Here is an 18,786-nt window from a genome sequence, read left to right as displayed (position 1 = left end):
CCCCAGACCAAGCTGTTCTGGCCTCCCCACTATAAGGGGTCAGCAGCCATGAGGATGGGACAGCTGGGTGTGCTGGATCTCAACCTAAAGTCTACCACCTAGCCAGAAGTCAGAATTCTAGACCCCACACCCAGAGGACCAGCTCAGAGAGTCTGAATGGGGACCTGCACCTCTGTGGCCTTTTAACCATCCTCCTGCCCCCCTGTGCTAAGTGGTACAACTGCTCACCAAGAGGGGAAAGCTGCTATGAACCCCAGAGAGAAAAGCTGCTTTGTTTTGGAGCTGGATCTGCTCTAAGTGTTTCATATCTAGTAGATCATTCAGTCCTCCCAGAAGCCCTCCAAAGGACCCCTTGAGCCCATTTGGCAGATGAGGAAATTGAGGGCCAGGGCAACCTGGCTGGCCTCAGGTCACAGGGACAGCAGGAGGGCGAACAGGATTTGAACTCAGGCCAAACCAACAACCTTCAGCATCCCCCACTATCTGCCTCCAGCTCCCAGTGCAGCCGGGCTCTGGGCACCACAAATGACTCAGGTGCTGCCTTGCCCACTACAGGCACCCCCTGCAAGTCACTTAGGGCCCAGGTTTATTGTCTTATCTTCAAGCTGGTCATGACCATGACGTCCATTTCAGAAGCCAATCACTGTTCCATCCCCATCCCTGCCTTTAACACAATACAGGGGAGAGGTTCTCAGAAAACCTGAGGGTTCGGGGTAGAAAACCCTGACTACCTCATCTTTCCATGACATCTGATGACTCCGCAAACCCAGGCATCTGGAGATATGGGTATAGATGTTAGGCCACGCCCAGCGTAGTGTGTGCTCCCTTAGATGGGAGCTCTGCTCTGTTCCCCATTGGGTCCCCCGAGCCTGAAGCAGCATCTGGCACATAGCAGGGACTCAATAAATATTTGTTGAGGGAAGGAATGAATGACTTCATGAATTCTAGCCATAAAGGATTGCACTCTATCGTGTGCAATCCTGACATCCAAAACGTCCTGCTGAGCAGAGAGCCTGATGCAGGGCTCGATCCCAAGACCCTGAGACCATGAACTGAGCTGAAGGCAGAGGCTTAACCCATTGAGCCAACCAGGCACCCCTCATCTCTTATCCGAATGAAAGTATTCCAGCGCTTTCTTATATTTGCTTACAAATATAAGAGGTGTCACTGAGCCCATAGGATGCATCCTACCTTGCCTACCTTTTTAAGTTCTCCCAAAGTCTGGATTTGCAAACCCATCTGGCCACAGGGGTTCCAGGCAAGACGGTGGTCTCCATATCTAAGTCAACAATATTCACCTCCATACATGATACACATAACAGCTACAGGCAATCTTCAGCCACTGGGAACACTCACGTCCCCCCACCCCCGTCGCCCCATCTCACAGATGGGTAAATGGAGGACCTCAGAGGCAAGTCCTCAGCGTCATACGGGGTGTGTGGGGCAGAAGCAGCCTTGCTGACACTTGTCAGTTGCTCCTTCCTATATGCTTCCCCTCCCCCTCCGCTTGGCCTTGGCGCCTCAATGAGCCCTTTGTCCTCCAAGGGGCTCAGAACTCCTGAGGGTTCCTCCTTGGGACAAAGGCTAGAGGAGTAGAGGCTGCTTGGGCTGGTGGGGGGGCTCCGGAGGCAGGGCCAGGAAGAATGTGCTCCTACAGTGAGATTCCCATGGGGTCAGACTCCTCCCATCCTTGGGAAAGGACTAGAATGGTGGGGACAAAGGTTCCAGCCACAAGGCACACTGTCCGGGAGGTCCCCACAGCCCCACCCCGGCCCCTCACTCCAGGCATCCTGCAACAGGCCAGACCTGCAGGACCGTAGCTCCAAGCAAGAGAGGAGGGGCAGAGAAGCAGGAGTTCCTGCCTCCCCCTGGATGACGGGCAGCCTGGAGCCCATACCCTGCCCTGCCCGGAGAGGGGGGCACCAAAGTCAGGGGCCTCTTCCTCCCAGCTTCTCCTCCCCACCTGCTTGGTGAACAACAGTCAACTGGAAGAGAGAAGATTTGGCCAGGTCCTGCCCTGGGTGGGCCACAGAGCATTTATCCAGTGATTATTCTATGCGAGACAGAGAGCGGAGCAGGAAAAACAAAAGGAACCTGCCCCATTGAAACTGGCAGGCTGGGTGACCTCAGCCAAGTGGCTTTACCTCTCTGCCTCTGTTCTGGTGCCTTCTGGGGCCCCACCATCCCTAGAAAAACAAGGCGGCCATGGGAGGGGTGAGTGGACTCCTGTTGGCTCCAATCTCTATAAAAAGTACAAGTAGAAGAAGATGACCCCTTGCCAGCCCACCAGCTGGGAGCTCAGATCTCCCCAAATGGGCATCCAGCCTGTCACTCACCTCCTGAGTGACCTTGGCCCACAGATGACACATCCCTGAGTCTCGCTTCCCTCATCTATAAAGGAGGAAGGATTCTGAAGCCCTCACCCCCCATGGCTGTCTGAGCACTGAGTGGGCAGGGTGAGCACCTGGCCAGCATTTGGGGTACAAGAGGTGATCAGTAACCTTTGGCTGGATGGGCTCTGATAACAGGCAAGGGTGTCCCCCTCAAAGCCCAGAGGAGTTCACCGTTTTCAACTTCCCCCTCCTATCTTTCAGAGAAGTCTTGCGCTGGGAGGTATCCAAGGCTGATACTTGTTTAAACCCATTTTTCAGAAAATTAAGCCCAGAGCGGGGACTCTTGGCTGGTCAGTGGGGACTTGGCACTGGCCCCCTCATATCACTTGTTCAAACCCCACCGTGTGCCCAACCCTGCTGGCCTGGGACTTCCTGGGGGCCACAGAGCACAGGCAGACTCTTGGACGGGGATTCAGGTGGGCCAGGGTTCGAATCCTGAAGGATTCAGAAGGAAGAAGCCTGAGCTTACAGTCGGTGCATGGGAAGTCCCTGGGCACGTGCACCGTGAGAGGGAAGTGGTACCAGCAGTAACAGCTTTATTCCCAATCTCCTTCCTGCCCCCCAGAAAGCCAGAAATGGGACTGGGGACCCCAAACCACCAAAAGACAGAAGTCGAGTTTCTAGCTCAAGTAGGGGAGCATCACGGCTATTCCTTGGTCCCCCGGGTCTTCCTGCATCCCCAGATCCTGATGCTGTCACCTCCAGCCTGGCAGCCTCAGCACATACAGAGCTCCTTGGGTCGCCTCCTTCAGCAAGATAAAGTGAGATGAATAACTAACACCCAGTGAGCTTCGGTGGGAGGCAGAGATGCAGAAACCCGGGAGACAGGCTAGGCCCAGGGAACAAGGTAGCAGGTGGATCAAAATCAAAACAGAGAAACTTAAGAAAACACTGTGGGATCCCAGGAGAGAGTCATGAGACAGAAAGGATGCTGGGAACTTACTTTGGTTTTTAACTTTAAATGGGCCAGAGTCAGAGGTTCAGAGGATGGGGACTGGATTCCCATTGGAAGTCCCTTGCTGTTATGCTTCTCTACAAGCCCTGGGCCCAGTGCCAGGTTACCACAGCCACCTCACTAATTCCTCCAACATGCTGAGGATGCTCCTACCACAGGGCCTTTGCACATGCTGTTTTTGCTCTCCATATACCTGCTTGGCTCACTCCCCCACTTTCTCAGTCTCTACTCCAGGCCCTCTCTGAGGAAGCATCTCTGGGCAGTCTCTTTTCCCCTTCTATTTCCATTAGCTTTCATAGCAGTGTTCACTCCTGACCTGTTGTCTGAAGCCCTGTGCTGGCTTCTACTGTGGATATAGAATACACCTCACCCTGCGAGGAGCTGCCCTCCCTCCCTCCCTACCTCCCTCCTGTCCTGGAGCCAGAACAAGGGACAATGGGAGATGGCAGGGAGGCAGGGCATTTGGTTTCAGTTCCATTGCTGACTGCTGCGTGACCTTGAGCCAGACACTGGACGTTCTGAGTGTCTGTTTCTTCACATGTAAAATGGAGAGATTGAGCAACATTTCTGGGAAGTCTGAGGCACGGTGACACATGAGGTGTGCAAAGACAGCCTTGAGCAATTCCTGATCTCCCAGCAATGAAGGCACTCCTTTTCCAACCCTGTAAAGCTTTGTACTGCTACAAGGAGAAAATGTCTGCTCAGAGCTGCTAGGTTTTTAACACTTCTCTCAACCATGCCAACCTCATTTTCCAACAAACGGAAGGTCTTGGGCTGGGAGTTTTCATCAGGCAACAGCAACACGGCCATGTTTTCAAAAGGTTTATCTTAGGATCGAGGTAGGACACATCAGAACCTTTCCATTGGACTCCCTCTATTCTATTCCATTCTCGGAGGGAATACACCAAATTTTCATGTGACCGCAGCTTAAAATGCATCCTAGGGGCAAAAGAGAACGCAAAACTAGACCCTTATGTGCACAGGCAAATGATTTCCACCAAGGATGGCTAAGCCATCTCCCATTTAACAAAAGAATGGAGCGCCTGGGTGGCTCAGTGGGTTGGGGCCTCTGCCTTCAGCTCGGGTCGTGATCCTGGAGTCCTGGGATCGAGCCCCATGTTGGGCTCTCTGCTCAGCGGGGAGCCTGCTTCCTCCTCTCTCTCTCTCTCTCTGTCTGCCTGCCTCTCTGCCTAATTGTGATCTCTGTCAAATAAATAAATCTTTAAAAAAAAAAAAAGAATGGAAAATGTCTTGAACCAATGGTACTGGACACCTAGACATTCTGGAAACAAGGAACTCTTACCTTCGCCTCAAACCTAAACCAAAATGTACCATCAAAAGCTAAACATAAAACCATCAAGCTACTAGGGGCAAGCATGACCCTAGGGAGGACACAGCTCCTGCCATCAAAGAAACCTGATAAAATGGACCATATGAAGTTTGTGAAATTTTAAAATCTTTGCATTTCAAAAGATCATGACAAAAGCCACAGTCCGGGAGAAAGTATTTGACACACACAGAGAAGGAGCTTGTGTTAGGCAATGATAAAAAAGACAAACAACAACAACGACAAATTGGGCAAAAGATTTTAACAGACACTTCATGGGAGAAAACATATAGATAGCAAATAAATACATGAAGATATACTCAACATCATTAGGGAAATAAACATGACCACCACAGTGAGATGTCAATACACCCTCTCTAGAATGGCTAAAGTTAAAAAGACAGATAATATTGGGGCTCCTGGGTGGCTCAGTCAGTTAAGTGTCTGCCCTCAGCTCAGGTCATGATCCTGGGGTCCTGGGATCGAGCCCCGCATCGGGCTCCATGCTCAGCGGGGAGTCTGTTTCTCCCTCTCCCTCTGCCAGCTGCTCCCTTTGCTTGTGCTCTCTCTCTCTTTCTGTCAAATAAATAAAAATCTTAAAAAAAAAAAAAGATAATATCGAGTGTTAGCAAAGATATTAGGCGGAACTGGAAATCCCACACATTGCCATTGAGAATGCAAAATAGTACAATTTTGAGAAATGGTCTGGCAGTTTCTTTTCTCCCCCCCTCTTTTTACTTTAGAGATGGAGCAAGAGAGGGAGGGGAAGGGGCAGAGGGAGAGGGAGAAAGAATCTCAAACAGGCTCCGTCCCCAGCATGTAGCTCAAGGCAGAGCCCCATCTCACAGCCCTGGGTCATGACCTGAGCTGCAATCAAGTCAGAGGCTTCACTGACTGAGCCACCCAGGCGCCCCCAGGCAGTTTCTTAAAGACACATGCACCTGCTAAACGACCCAGACATTCCAAAAAAATGAAAGCCTATGTCCACATAAAAGTTTGTACACAGGGGTTCGTGTACTTTTATTCCTAGTAACCAAAACTGGAAATAAATGTCTATGAAAAGGTAAAGGAGTAAACAGATGGTAGAATGTCTGCAGGAGGAAATGCTATTCAGCGATACGGAGGGAGGGACTCCTGACTCATGCTTCATTTATAGGACATCAAGATGCAAGAACGGGCAAAGCTAATCGATGGTACTAGAAGTCCAATGGGTTGTTGTTTGAGGGGTGGGCTGTTGGCCGGAAAGGGCAAGAGGGAACATTTTGGGAAGTTTGTCCTGTCGTAGGATCTTGGTTTGAGTTACACAGGTGTAGACATAGCTAAAAATGCACCGCCCTGAACACTTAAGATCCATGGGTTTCCTTGTGTGTAGATCATGCCTCAATCTTGTAAATGTGATAAAGGGGAGTGGGGAACAATGGGTTAAATAAACAAAAGTTCCTTTCCAAGACGTACAAGGGTACAGCTGCTCAGGAAACAGTCTGGTGTTCCCTGAAAAAGTTAAAATGAGGGGTTACCACGGGACCGGGTGATTCTGCTCCTAGGTTATACACCAGAGGTTTGAAAACATACGTTCACAGAGAAACTGGCACCTTCAATGTTCACAGCAATATTATGTATAATAGCCCAAAAGTGTGAATAGCCTTCATGCACGTCCACTGGCAACTAGATAAAAATGGGGTATGTTCACAGAACAGAATAGTATTTAGTCATTAAAAAGGAGTGAACCTGAAAACTTCAGGCTAAGTGAAGGAAGCCAGCCACAAAAGACCACAGATTGTATGATTCTATTTATATGAAATGTCCAGAATAGGCGAAGCCAAAGAGACAGCAAGTAAATTAGTGGTTGCCAGGGGCTGGAAGGAGCGGGTAATTGGAATTTAATGATCATGAGTACAGGGTTTCTTTTTTGGGTGATAAGAACGTTCTAGAAATGGATGGCAAGGATGGTCGCACAACATTGTAAATACACAGAAAGCCACTGGAGTCTATGCTTTAAAATCATTTAAATGGTGAGTTTTATGTGAGTAAATTTTATCTCAACAAAAAAATCTTTTCTCCAAGGTTCCTGGGGCACCTCGTTAGACCACGTGATAATTGCAGAATTTGGTACTCATCCACAATCACGTCCACCTCAGGCCAGCGCAGTTTGGGGGCCAAAGTTTGGCACTTCCCACACCCTCTATGCCTGCTACAACTCCATTGCGGTGCTCTGGGTGGGGTCCTTCCTGCCGGTCCTCTTGTCAGGGAGGGAAGCCATGGTCCTCTGTGCTCTTAGAATCGTTTTCTAATTTTTTTTAAAGGGAAAGGGGGATGGGATGTCCTTCTTTGCCCTGCACCCTAGCTCTGGAAGAGCAGAGGGTCCACCCAACTCCTCTTCCATCCCCTCGTCAGAGCTGGGTGGAGGAGGTATGTGCTGGAACATTCAGGTAAGATGACGCTTCTCTGTCAATTCAGAAAGTTCACCCTGCAACGTGTGCCCTACCCTGGAGCCCTAAGAGGGACCCTCCCTGGGGCCAACATGCAACCCACATGGGGCAGCTCCCAAGTCACAGGTTCCCACCTATCCCTAAGGATGTGCCAGTCCATGGCTCTCTGGTTCTTGGGCCCTCCGCAACACTCCCTCATTCATTTCACACTGACCTGAAGTCTCTCCAATGCCCGCACCCAGTGCTCATCCTTCTGTCATTTCTCTTCCCTTCCCTGCGTACTGAATGGGATCATATACCACTGTCACTTTGAGCAGGAGACCTTTAAAGGTTAGAGAGATTTTTAAGCTTCTCCAAATTAAAGTGGATATACAGGCCTTGTCCTTAAAACTTTATCTTCTGACAAATACCCCTTTGCATATATGAAGAAACCTTTAAACGTTGAAGGCAAGAAATACAACAAAATTTCTGCCAAATCAGGGTCAATTTATATGCTGGAACGAATAAGATGAACTCCTACTCATCCTTCAAAACCCCAAATGGACAAAACCTGCTAAAGGAAACCTGCCCTAAACCCCCTATATGGGATTCACGAATCTCAGAGTGACATTTGTCTTCTGTACTGCCATAGGTTATGGGGCATTGTCTCCCCTCACTTTTAACTGTCAATTTACTTGTCTATCTCTTCACCCCCAAAACCCCTTCTATAAACCAATGTCTTGCATGACCTTGAATCTGAGGCTGCAGGTACCAGAACGAAGCTAATGCCAAAGGGTGGCAGAGCTTTTATAGGGCCTGGACCAGGGCTGGTGCTCATAGTAACCTGCAGGCTAGATGTTATTTGCTCCATTAAAAAAAAGAAGAAAAAATTTTACTTATTTATTTGAGAGAGGGAGGGGAGGGGCAGAGAAAGAATCACAAGCCGACTCCCTCCTGAGCCGGGGGCCCCATGCTGGACCAGATCCCACAACCCTGAGCCCAAAGCAAGAGCTGGAAGCTTAAACAACTGAGCCACTCAGGTGCCCCTATTTGCTCCATTTTTGAGAAAAGAAAATGGAGACCACGTTTAAACCACTTGCCCAGAACCCATGGTTGTAAGCAGAGGAAGCAGCATCCAATCCGGGACAGCCAGACCCCAAAAGGCTATCAGCTGTGCCATGCTCCAATTAATGCAGGTGGAGGCCTCTTACCTGCTGGGTCCAGCCACGTTGTCTCCTGTAATTTCATCAGTTCTACCCATTTCACAGATGAGGGAAAGGAGGAAGCAAGATGCTACACACATAACTTGTAGGAGATTACAAAGCTTACTGGGATGCGAACTCAGCCTGCGACCCAAAAGAAGCCTCACCATATGGCCACCTGGGTGGTCTCTCCTTGCCCCCTCCCTCCCACACCAATCAGACACCAGCGGTTTTCAGTCCCAGAAGGGTCATGCCTCCCAGGGCACATGGGTTGTCACGGGGCTGGGAGAGTGGGGAGAGGTGTCCCTGGCATTTGGTGGGTAGAGGCTGGGGATCCTGCTCAACATCTTACAGGACAGGAGACAGACCCCTCCACAAAGCACGATTCAGCCGGAATGTCACAGTGCCCAGGTTGAGAAACTCTAAGATGACTCAGCGTAGAACAGCATCGACACACGCAGGCGCAAGCGCACACATGCGCCCTGCAGCGTCCAGACCTGCGCTCCCAGCCCCCATGGGATTCTGAATAGACCTATGGAAAAAGAGGTGGTGAGGGGGGGGGAAATGAAGCAAGCCCCACCCACAAATGTACCACAGTCACCATTAACGTCATATTTATTGTTATTTAGCTGCTCAGGAAAACATATACAGGTATATACAATATGCATGAATACAGAAGACTGCACTTTACATATTTTTTTAAAAAAGAAAGAAAAAAATAACACTCAATTTCATGAGCTATTGTCACAGTCTTCCAACCAAGCATTTCAGAAATGAATTTAAGAGTCAAAAAAGATTACAGGATTGCCTAACACACAGCAGAGTTAAGATTTTATATTTTACATGTGCAATAACGTTTTCGTTTTCTTTCCCAAAAAAAGTTTGCTATGCAGTACCGATTACCAGTGTTTGGAGTCTCGTGGGTTGGGTGTGTTTTTAATTTGCTTTTATTCTTTCCATTAAACCAAATTTAATGAAATAACATCCTTTTGCTTAAGGCTATTTTTAAAGCTGTTCCATTCTGGGGTCGTGGGGAGCGAGAAAGTTTAAAACTTCAGGGGTTTCCGACGCTGCTAGGACAACGAGCTGATGGCCAGGTGCTAATGAACTCAACCCAGAGAAAGTCAAAGACGAAAGTCGAGACTCTTGGCTCCCCGGCCTTAAGCAATGAAGGAGAAATCATTCCTGTTTAAAAAATAAAGTGATAAAGCTCTCAAACAGCTGTACATTGCGGAATCAGAAGGGGCGTGGAGTTTTGCTCAGACTATGGCTGATGTCTCCTGCGGCCCCTGGCAGGCGCAACTTTCTCTTTCTCTTTCCTCTTGTGGCAGAACTCGGGGACTGAGTCAGTTCACACCTTACCGCTGCTGATCAATTCACACCACCTGCTCTTCTGCCTGCCTGCTGCCGGCCCCCAGGGGCCGGACCTGGGCCATGACAATCCAGACGCGGACCTGAGCCCAAAAGCCCCCAGCAGGAAAGAAGAGGGAGGGGAAAGAGCGAGATTTTTCTGGACACTCTTCTCCCTTTGCTGAAAAGTTCTTTGAAATAAACAATGTGGGTGTTGTATGGTGAACCCAAAGCCTTCAGGTCACTTACTTAAAAAAACAACAACAACGAAAAGCCAGGTCTAGAAACTCTGGGGACCTGGGGACAGAGGGGAGGGGGCGCCAGACTCAAAACAGAGCATTTAGTAAGACTTGCTCTTTAGCAAAAATAGAAGGAAAATGGTGGTGTTACTGGTTTGGGTGAAGGGCTATCAGTCACTTCTTGTCTGACCCACCCTGGAGTCTGTGTGCCCCTCACGAGCCCCCACCCCTGAATCATACGAGCCTTTTATAGGCCTCCACAGCACCCAAAGGTGCCCGCCCGCCAGCACTGGCCAGCAACGTCTGCCACTCTGGGTCCTCGAAGTGGTGGTGGTGGGGTGTCCAGGAGCCCTACTCACTACTGCCTGCTCACCTAGCCACCCCCCCATCTTTGCTCAAAGAGATGATTCCTTGGTGAGGCGCCTGGAAGAGGGCTCTAGTTTTGCAATAGGGTGAGATTAAATCAAAAGGTGGGGAGAAGGGGGTATTCTGGGGTTAAAGAAAAAGGCCTAGGCATCAAAGTCATTGTTTCCTTCCGATAGCCCCAAGGAACCTGTCAACCTCTGCAAAGAAATACACCCAGGTTCAGAGAAGGGGGGCTTGGCAGGCTGAGCCTGGGGGCTCCTTCCCTGAGCCCCCAGAAAAGTGCTGGCAAAAGCCTCGACCCTCCCAGGGATGGGGGGCCACCCAGGTTGAAATACCCAGGGAGAAATAGATGGGCAGCGAGGACAGAATGGGAGTGGTCGGGAAGATACATGCAGTCCCACATCCTTCCTCCCCGCAAGGCCTGGCTGGCATCAGCTGTGTGGGCAAAGGTCAAGGGCTGAGAATGGATCCTCCCCAGACTTGGGCACCCAAGACCCAGCCAGCCCCGCTACAGAAGGGCAGAAGCCGGGAGCCCCCAGAGACTCTGCAAGCTGGAAGGACACCATCCCTCGTGCACACCAGGACTGCTTAGCGTAGCGCGAACATTCAGAGCCTGGGCGTTTGCACAGAGGCCCAGAAAAGGAGAGAAAACACCACTGTTGAACATTCCGACTCCTTCCCACTGAGCGGGCTGGACACGTCATCACCTCCGTTGCAGAGAGGACAGCTTCCAGCAGAAGACAGAATGGAGCTGAGGGCTGAGCGTGTGTTTGTAGGAACGAAAATATATCTCTATTTTCTTAGGGAACAGACAAAACAAAATCCCAGGCGGAATACCTAAGGGGGGCATTAATTGTTTGGCTCCTGCCTGACTGATGACAGTTGGGTGTCAATATATAATATCGTGATGACAATTTGACTTTCGCCCGGCAATATTCCAGAACTACTATTCTCCAGGATTTCCATTTTAATAAGCAGTGAACAAAGCAAAAAGGGGGAAAAAAAAAAAGACTGGGGATTGGTGAGGAGAGGAATGAGAATAAAAGAGAATAAAAAAGAAAGTAACTCTTGTCTTATTACGAAATAACAATGCTTGGACATACAGCAGCATGAAAATAAAACAAGGAAAGAGGTCATCTAAAAAAACGTATGCCAAGATTACAGAAAAACGGGAATTATCTAGCAGGAAAAAGGCTGAAGCAAAAGTTTGCTAACTGCAGAAGGGTTAACACTGGTAACATACTGTGGCAGACGAGTTTTCTTTTTTAAAAAAATTTTTTGAGGTCCCCCCCTTTTAAATTAACCCTTTCCGGTCCATATGCCACTAAGCAGGTACCAACCTAGAAAAAAAAATCATCCACTCAGCAATAGTGGCCCTTTCAAATTAATAGGAGGGTGGGGTCAAGGGAAGGGGTTGGGGCAGGGACAGGGGGAGGGGGTGGTGGGAGGGGGTGAAGGGCCTGGTGGGGGTTGGGCATTTCTTGTCAATTCAAGTCAGGGCGGCCACGAATGTCCCAAATCTGTTGGAAATGTCAGAGTGCAGGGACCGCCATGTGGGCACGGAGGCTCGGGCCTTGGCGTCACCCACGTCGTCTGTGCAGTGGACAGACAGGCACTGCAAGTGGCTCCCCGGCTGGGTTGCTGAGGCCTTATTTGCAGGGAGGTCGTGGGCTGTGAAGAAAAGAGGAAGACATGTTAGCAGCAGGCTCAGCTCTTCGGGAAGCCCTAAGGGGGGGGGAGTGGGAGAGGCAAGGGAAGAGAGGCACCATCCACGCCCTCTTTTCATGCCTGAAGACCGTCTCATCTGAGGAGAACTAGAGAAGTTTCATTCAAATCCCCCTGCTGTTGCCTCTGACGTGGCTGCGAGACCTTAGCCAAGGGTAAGAGTCTGGCTCAATGTCAGGTTTTCCCCCCTCAGGAAATGGGAGAATTGGACAGGGTTGGCCCATCTCTGATGGTCTAGAGTTCCCAGAAGATTGACTGGACATAAAATAAGGTGGACAGGCTTCCTGGAGGAGGAGCATCTAACCTGGGCGTTGAGGCATATGTAGGAGTTCACCAGATGCAGTTAAGGGGTGGAGGGGAGGGTTGTCAAGGTCTAGAACACAGCCCTTTCTCTTATCATCCTCTGAACATTTGCTATAGACCCACTATGTGCTGGGAACTTCCTGAAACAGTACGACACTGCTCAGAGCAGTAATGATCAAGAGTCCAGACTCCCTAACCGCTGCTTTATGAAGGGACTTCCGGTGATGGGATGAGGGAGTCGGTGAAAATGCCTTCCATTTCCTTCTCACATAGTCACACAGCATCAGAAACACTACAGATCATAGCGATGCCTGAGTTAGACCAACTTGAGGGGAAAGAAGTTTGATAACCACTCACTCCTTAGTATGAATTATACTCAAAGAGAGTAAGAACTGGGGGTTCAGAGGCAGGGAAGGAATGGGACAGTCATTTTGGGGGGCTGCTAGTTTACTGCTACCAAGTGGCCAATGGTTCTGTTCTCAGATCTACTATATGTTTACGAGTGTCCTCATCATTCCCACTTTTTAGAGCCTGACTCTCAGAGAGGAGAGGCGACCTGCCCAAGGTCACACAGCCAGGAAGGGGCAGAGCTGGGCTTGACTGTGAGCCTGTGGTCAATCTTTTGACTCTGAAGAAGTGAGCAAAGCTGGAATTGGGGGTGGGGGCCCCACTCCAGCTGAGGGAGCACGCCCAGATACTGAACTCCATGACCGGCCCGCCCTCCCAGCAGGGCCCTGTGCCAGGCAGGAGATACCCCACCCATCCCGCCCTCTGGGATTAAGGGGGAGGCCTCCCCTGGGAGCTGAGCCATAGCCTGCAGAGAAAATTCTCCCAGAGGATGGGCCAGGCTGTGACTAACCGGGCTTCCACCCTGGAGCCCCAGAGACACCCAGCTAAGGACCTTCATGCCAGGAGCAGCTGGGCCCAGGGGAGAAGATTCTCTCTCTTGTTCTTTTCCTCATTCATCCAATTAATAAGGCCTTACTGAGTCCCTACTATGTGCCAGGTGTGGCTCCAGCCCTGCGGATCTGGCCGGAAGTAAGGCAGTCGCTATCTTTGTCTTCCTCCTCCAGGAGCTGGCAGTGAAGGCAGGAGAGAGCATCACAGACACCATGGGGCTTGAGTCCCAATCCCAGCCCCACCACCGTGTGGCAAGGAGTCTGCCCCTCTCCCTCTCTCCAAGCCTTAGTTCCTCATTGCAGAAGTGGGGGTCATGTCCTCTCCCTCAGGCCTTGTAATGGCCTGACATACAGAGAGATCCCCCCCCCACAGAGCTGCTGGCATAGTCTCTGGGAGTTCAGGAGGTGAGGGGTCCTTGCAGCCATCTAGAGACCCCCAAGCCTCGTCCCTTCCTTGGGACTGACCAGGTGGGCACATTCCTGCCCATGAGACTGGCATCTATGCTCCCATTTCACAGAAGGAGAAGCTGAGGCCCTGGGCTCCAGGTTTCAAAGCTGGTTAGCAGCGGTAGTGCTGGAATGCTGTTAGTGCCACACCCAGGGTCTCCTGGGGAGAAGGTACCCCAGGAAGTTAGGAGCCTCAGTTTCCCCCTCCCCACACCTCCGTTCTTGAGCCTAGACTTTGCCTTGCTCCTAGTGATGCCCCACTCCCTAATCCCCTCAGAAGGAATCCTGTTCCAAGCATTGTGAGATCTGGACTGGGGAAAGGGAGCATCTGCCATGGAGAGAGAGAAGATTCTGAAAAGGATTCCTTACTTTACTTCACTTCACACTCATAATCTCAAGGAACCGACACAGCAAGGCTTGTGCTCATTGCACAGGTAGGAAACCGAGGCCCCTTGCCAAAGTCCACACAGCTAAAGAAAGACAAGACCCCCAGAACCAGGCACCTGGCTCCCTTGATCTGAGACTGCAACGCTAGGAAGGTGAAGGAAAGTTGCCATTTCCTGAGTTCTGTGCTCAGACGGAGGAGGCTTGCAGACCCTTCTGGGAGCTGCATTTGCTGAGTGATCTTTTCAGACTGACCCAAATGGCCATGTGTCCTCAAGATGCCGTATTCCCCAGTTCTGGATGACTCCAAAGCATACCATGTGCCAACCCTAGAGACAGCTGCTCCTCTTACTTGGAGATTAAGTGAGGGCATGCCAGGCACACAGCTGAAAGTATCCCTGTGTTATCTCATTCCATCCCATGCCCCCCACAAGCCCAGCAGCTGGGTGCCTCTTCTCCCCACATTAGAAGGGGCACCTGGGGCTCAGAGAGGGTGAGGGGCTAGCCCAACGTCACAGGGCATAGGCGCAGGATTCCCCAGCCTCTGCCTGGGACAAGCAAGAGAGTCTGGTATCCATGGGGAATACTTTTAAGAGAGAATATTATTCTTCAGTTCTTGACAACCCAAGCATGACCAAACTCATCCTCCCACCAGATTCATTCCAGCTGGGGGGACCCAACACGCCCTAGGACCGCAGCTCCCCTCCACCCCTCCAGGGCTGCTGAGTGGCTGCAAATAAATCAGTCCCACAGAAGCCGCCTCAAGTCAGGGCCTGCCCCTGCTCCAGAGAAGTCCCCAGTCCCCGCTCCTCAGTGATGGCAGGCATGCCGGCCCCCCACACCAGGACCCAGAGGAAAAAACCACCCTCGCCGAGCTCCCAGGACTAGGGAGTTACTTGGTGCTCACAGACACCAATTCAGACCTTCACATTTTCTACTTGTTAGTGACCAGCCTCCCCCATCAGACTGTGGCATCGCAGTACCCTGCACACAGGTGCTCCGTTGGGGGCCTGTGGGCTGTGGAGTGATTCTCATCCCTATTTGGCAGATGGGAAGACTGAGGCCCTGGGTGGGGGAGGCGGGGGAACTGCGCAGGCGTCACCCAGGGCCAGGTCAGCAACTTGGACCAGCCCTCTCCTTTGAGTCTGGGATTCCCCGAGCACTGGGCTGAGGTGGGATCTTGAACCCTCCCCCATACATGGGCAGCTGGCCCCATCTGCAACTTGGGGATGGTGATCCCTGGCAGGCCCATCTCCGAGCAGCTTGGGGGGATCATACAAGAGAAAGACAGGAGACACTGTGCATGTGGGGGGATCATTCCTCGAGGCAAGGGTGTCACCAACTCAAATTTGGGGGTCACCCCAAATGACCCTCACCCCGCGCAGGCAGCCCAGGGGCCAAGGTGAGGGGCTTCCTGTTCTGGGACCTGATGTCACGCCCGCCCAGCAAGGCAGGGCCTGGAGGGGGGAAGCCCGCTCTTCCTCCCCATCCTTCTTCATGCGCACAAACATGTCCTAGCTGATCTATCCAGCCCTTCCCCAGGACCCCCTCCCATCACCACATAGCACACGAGCCACTTGGTCGTTTCTGCCACCAGCTTGCTACCATGGCATGGAGGTGCTGGCTGCCCCCTGCTCCACCCCACAGTGACCCTGGGGCCTGCGTCGGATGGATCCCCAGCAGGGACGGTAAGTCAGTGTCAAAAAAGTGAATAACAAGAGGAATGCCATTTCTCCTACAGGGTTCAAACATGACAGCGCCTACCACTTGAGGAGCACAGGGCTTTTGCGAACATCACTTCAGCTCCCAGAACCTCAGCCCTGGAAAACGGGGAAAATAATAGGACTGGCCCTCATGGAGCAGCGACGAGGATTAAATGAAATGATCCATGTAAAAGGCTTAGCCTACTGCCCAGCACAGAGCCGACTCCCGCACGGCAGCACCGCTGACCCGCCTGCAGGCGCAAACAGAGAAGGGAGAAGGGGACAGACTCGTGTCTGTTTACCTGGGGACACCTCATGGCTCCTTTCCCTCCTGGAGAGGCCACCCACAGAGGGAGCGGGTGTTCTTTCTTTTTTAAAGGTGGCAAAACAGGCATCACCTTGCTCTGCACTCGGGATCCCCAGGGCTGGGTCCCAATTTGGGAGAGGCACGTGGTCAGGGGTCCTGAGCTGGGGACAGCCGCCACCCGCCAACTCCCTGACCCCCATCCCCTCCCCGAGGCAGGGCTTGGTGGGACCTGCAGCACCGCACGGCTCTGTCCTTGAACCTCCAGAGAGGGGATTTCTGTCCACCTCCTGTCCACCACCCGCCCACCGCCCGCCCACCATAGGGAAGGCCAGAGAGAGGGGGTCATGGGGGTCAGGGGGGCCTCCAAGTAGGGCCCAGATCAAGAGTTCCCTGACTGCTCATCCAGAGCACGCCCTGGGCAAGGTGTTAACCTGTACTGCAAAACGGGAACCAAGTTCACAGGCATCTGGGAGGATTAATGGAGATAACACGGGTAAAGACTTTAAGCACGTGATGAGCCCCCCCAAAATGTTAGCTGCTGTTAGGGTTATTACACTCACTAGGCTTTAACTACCCAGGACCTCGGAGGTGGTCGGAGCTAATCCTGCCAAATGCCAGTAAGGGATACTGGCCACGGGATGGTCTCTTTCTCTCCATGGGTGCCGCGGGGTGGGGGTAGGGTGGAGGCCTGCCTTGCCCCCTGCCCCCCCAAGGTGGGGTGGGGCAGGGGGACCAGGGTGCGATCCCAGGCAAAGCAGGCAAATTAGAATTCCGTGCGTATTTTTAACTTCCAGCTTATGTAAGGAGCAGTGTGGGCCCCAGAACACAATAGCGAATGACTCCCGCCCGACTCACCCTCACCGGATTCCAACAAAGGGAAATGTATTTTGGTTTTTCCTTTATTTGGACCTGGCAGGGGGAGACGCTGGTGTCTGACAGCTGCCACTCAGCTGGGGGGCTGGGCCATTGAGCCTGGAAGCAGAAGCAGGCCTGGGAGCCACAGGGCTGGGCCAGATCCTACCAGCGCCCCTTTCCTGCAGCCTGGGAGGCCTGGAGGCCCCCAGATACTTCCATGACTCTCCCTTTACTTTCATGAACAGCTCCTGTTCCCCATCTCCAAGAAAGGTGGGATATGGCACCCAGGGCACTGAATGTCTCTCTTCACTCTTGCCCAGGCCCCAGAGCCTAAGCACCAGGGAAGGAGGACACTGCCTCCAAAATCCACCCAGTTCTCTCCCCACTGCCTCCACCCCGGGCCAGGCCCCCACTGCCTCCTTCCTGCTTCCCCACTGGCCCCCTAGCCCATTTTCCCCTGTGAGTCAGATACCTTTCCCGAAGCACCAACCACAGCAGCCACCTCTCCTGCTTAAATCTTCCACGGCTCCCCAGTGTTCCGAAGGTAAAGTTCCCAGCTTCGCATAACCTGGCCTGCTCTCCTTGTAGGCCTCCAGCCTCACCTCTCCATGAGCCAGCTGTACAGTCCCTCCATGAAGCCCTGATCCTTCCCGCCTCCACAGCCCTGCTCCTGCCATTTCTTCTGCCTCGAGCACCCCCCACCCCTCGCCCCTGCTGACTCCCACCTTCTACCTGGCTGTCAGCCTTGTGGCAAAGTTTCTCCAACACCCTTACTCTGAGGTGGGTAACCCCTCTCCCTGCTCTCACATGACACCCCTGCCCCCAGCCAGCAATGATGCCTCAGTTACCCCTGAGCTGGCTATGGGGTGCAGGGACACATCTCACCCTGGCAGAAGGGGAGTCCTGTGCTCAGGGCCCTTGACAACAAGCTGCCAAAGATGAAAAACATCATGTGGGAGGGGGGCACTTTGCAGCCAGATGACCAAAGTCTGCATCTCAGGCCCTGACGCTCCCCCAGCGGGTTGACCTTGGGCAAACCACAGCCCCTCTCCAAGCCTCAGCTTCCTTCCCCGTGAAATGGGACAAGGATAGCACCCAGCTCCTCGCCGGGTTACCCCAGGTTCTTTGGTGCCTGGCACACGGCAGATGCTCACGCAATGGCCACCAGCTGTCACAGCACACAAAAGTCACAGGAAAAGATAGCCTTGCCCAGTGGTAAGCAAAGTCACAAGGATTTTTAAGGCAGCACATTTTGAAGAACCTGACACTGGGAATGTGGGGGACACAACCCTAGTAGGAACTGACCCCCGCCACCCAACTGGAAGCCTTCTACAGGGCCCCATGACCCCAAAGCAGAAGCCCTCCTCAGCTGCCTGTCCATATTGAGTCCCTGGCCCATGTCTCCTCCTCCAGGGAGACACACAGGGTTTAGGGGACTTACTTAACTTCGGTCTGAGGGTGGGAACAGCAAATCTAAGCCAGATGGGGGGCCGTACACAGAGGGTCTACAAAGCCACCAACGAAGCAGGAACACGACACACCCAAACCCCCACTGTTCTCCCCTACCCTCAGCAGCTTTGGGGGAGCCCCAGCTCTGTGTGCTCAGAGCCTAGATTCAAATTCCACCCCGGTCTAAATCTCACCCACTCCATAACCTTGGGCAAGCTCAACTTGCTGGGCCTGTTCCCCGCTCTGGAGAGGGGGGCTAAAAATCTCTCCTGTGACCAACCCCCCTCAGAGGAGCCTGGCCTGAGGGAAGACACACTCACGAGGATCCCAGCTGTCTGTCTGGTCCCTGGCATACAGTAGGCTGCTGAAAAGGATTTGTTAAATATTTTATTTATTTTTTATTTTCTTTAAAAAATTCTATTTTTAAGTCATCTCTGTACCCAACTTGGAGCTCAAACTTACAACCCTGAGACC

At 52.1% G+C, this 18,786-nt stretch overlaps 1 protein-coding gene across 1 annotated transcript in view; it reads right to left on the bottom strand.

Annotated features, from left to right (window-relative positions):
• Positions 1-8,882: 8,882 nt before the first annotated feature.
• The window catches only part of MN1 (MN1 proto-oncogene, transcriptional regulator), a 47,462-nt gene continuing 37,558 nt past the window's right edge, over positions 8,883-18,786 (bottom strand). The window contains exon 2 of the mRNA XM_047697801.1: positions 8,883-11,911. Coding sequence (XP_047553757.1) covers positions 11,730-11,911 — 182 coding nt within the window. The 3' untranslated portion in view covers positions 8,883-11,729. The remainder of the gene's footprint in view (positions 11,912-18,786) is intronic.

This window comes from Lutra lutra, chromosome 12 (assembly GCF_902655055.1).
Source record: "Lutra lutra chromosome 12, mLutLut1.2, whole genome shotgun sequence".
NCBI lineage: Eukaryota > Metazoa > Chordata > Mammalia > Carnivora > Mustelidae > Lutra > Lutra lutra.
The sequence above is the reverse complement of the archived record's forward strand: the minus strand, read 5'-3'. Positions and strand labels throughout refer to the sequence as shown.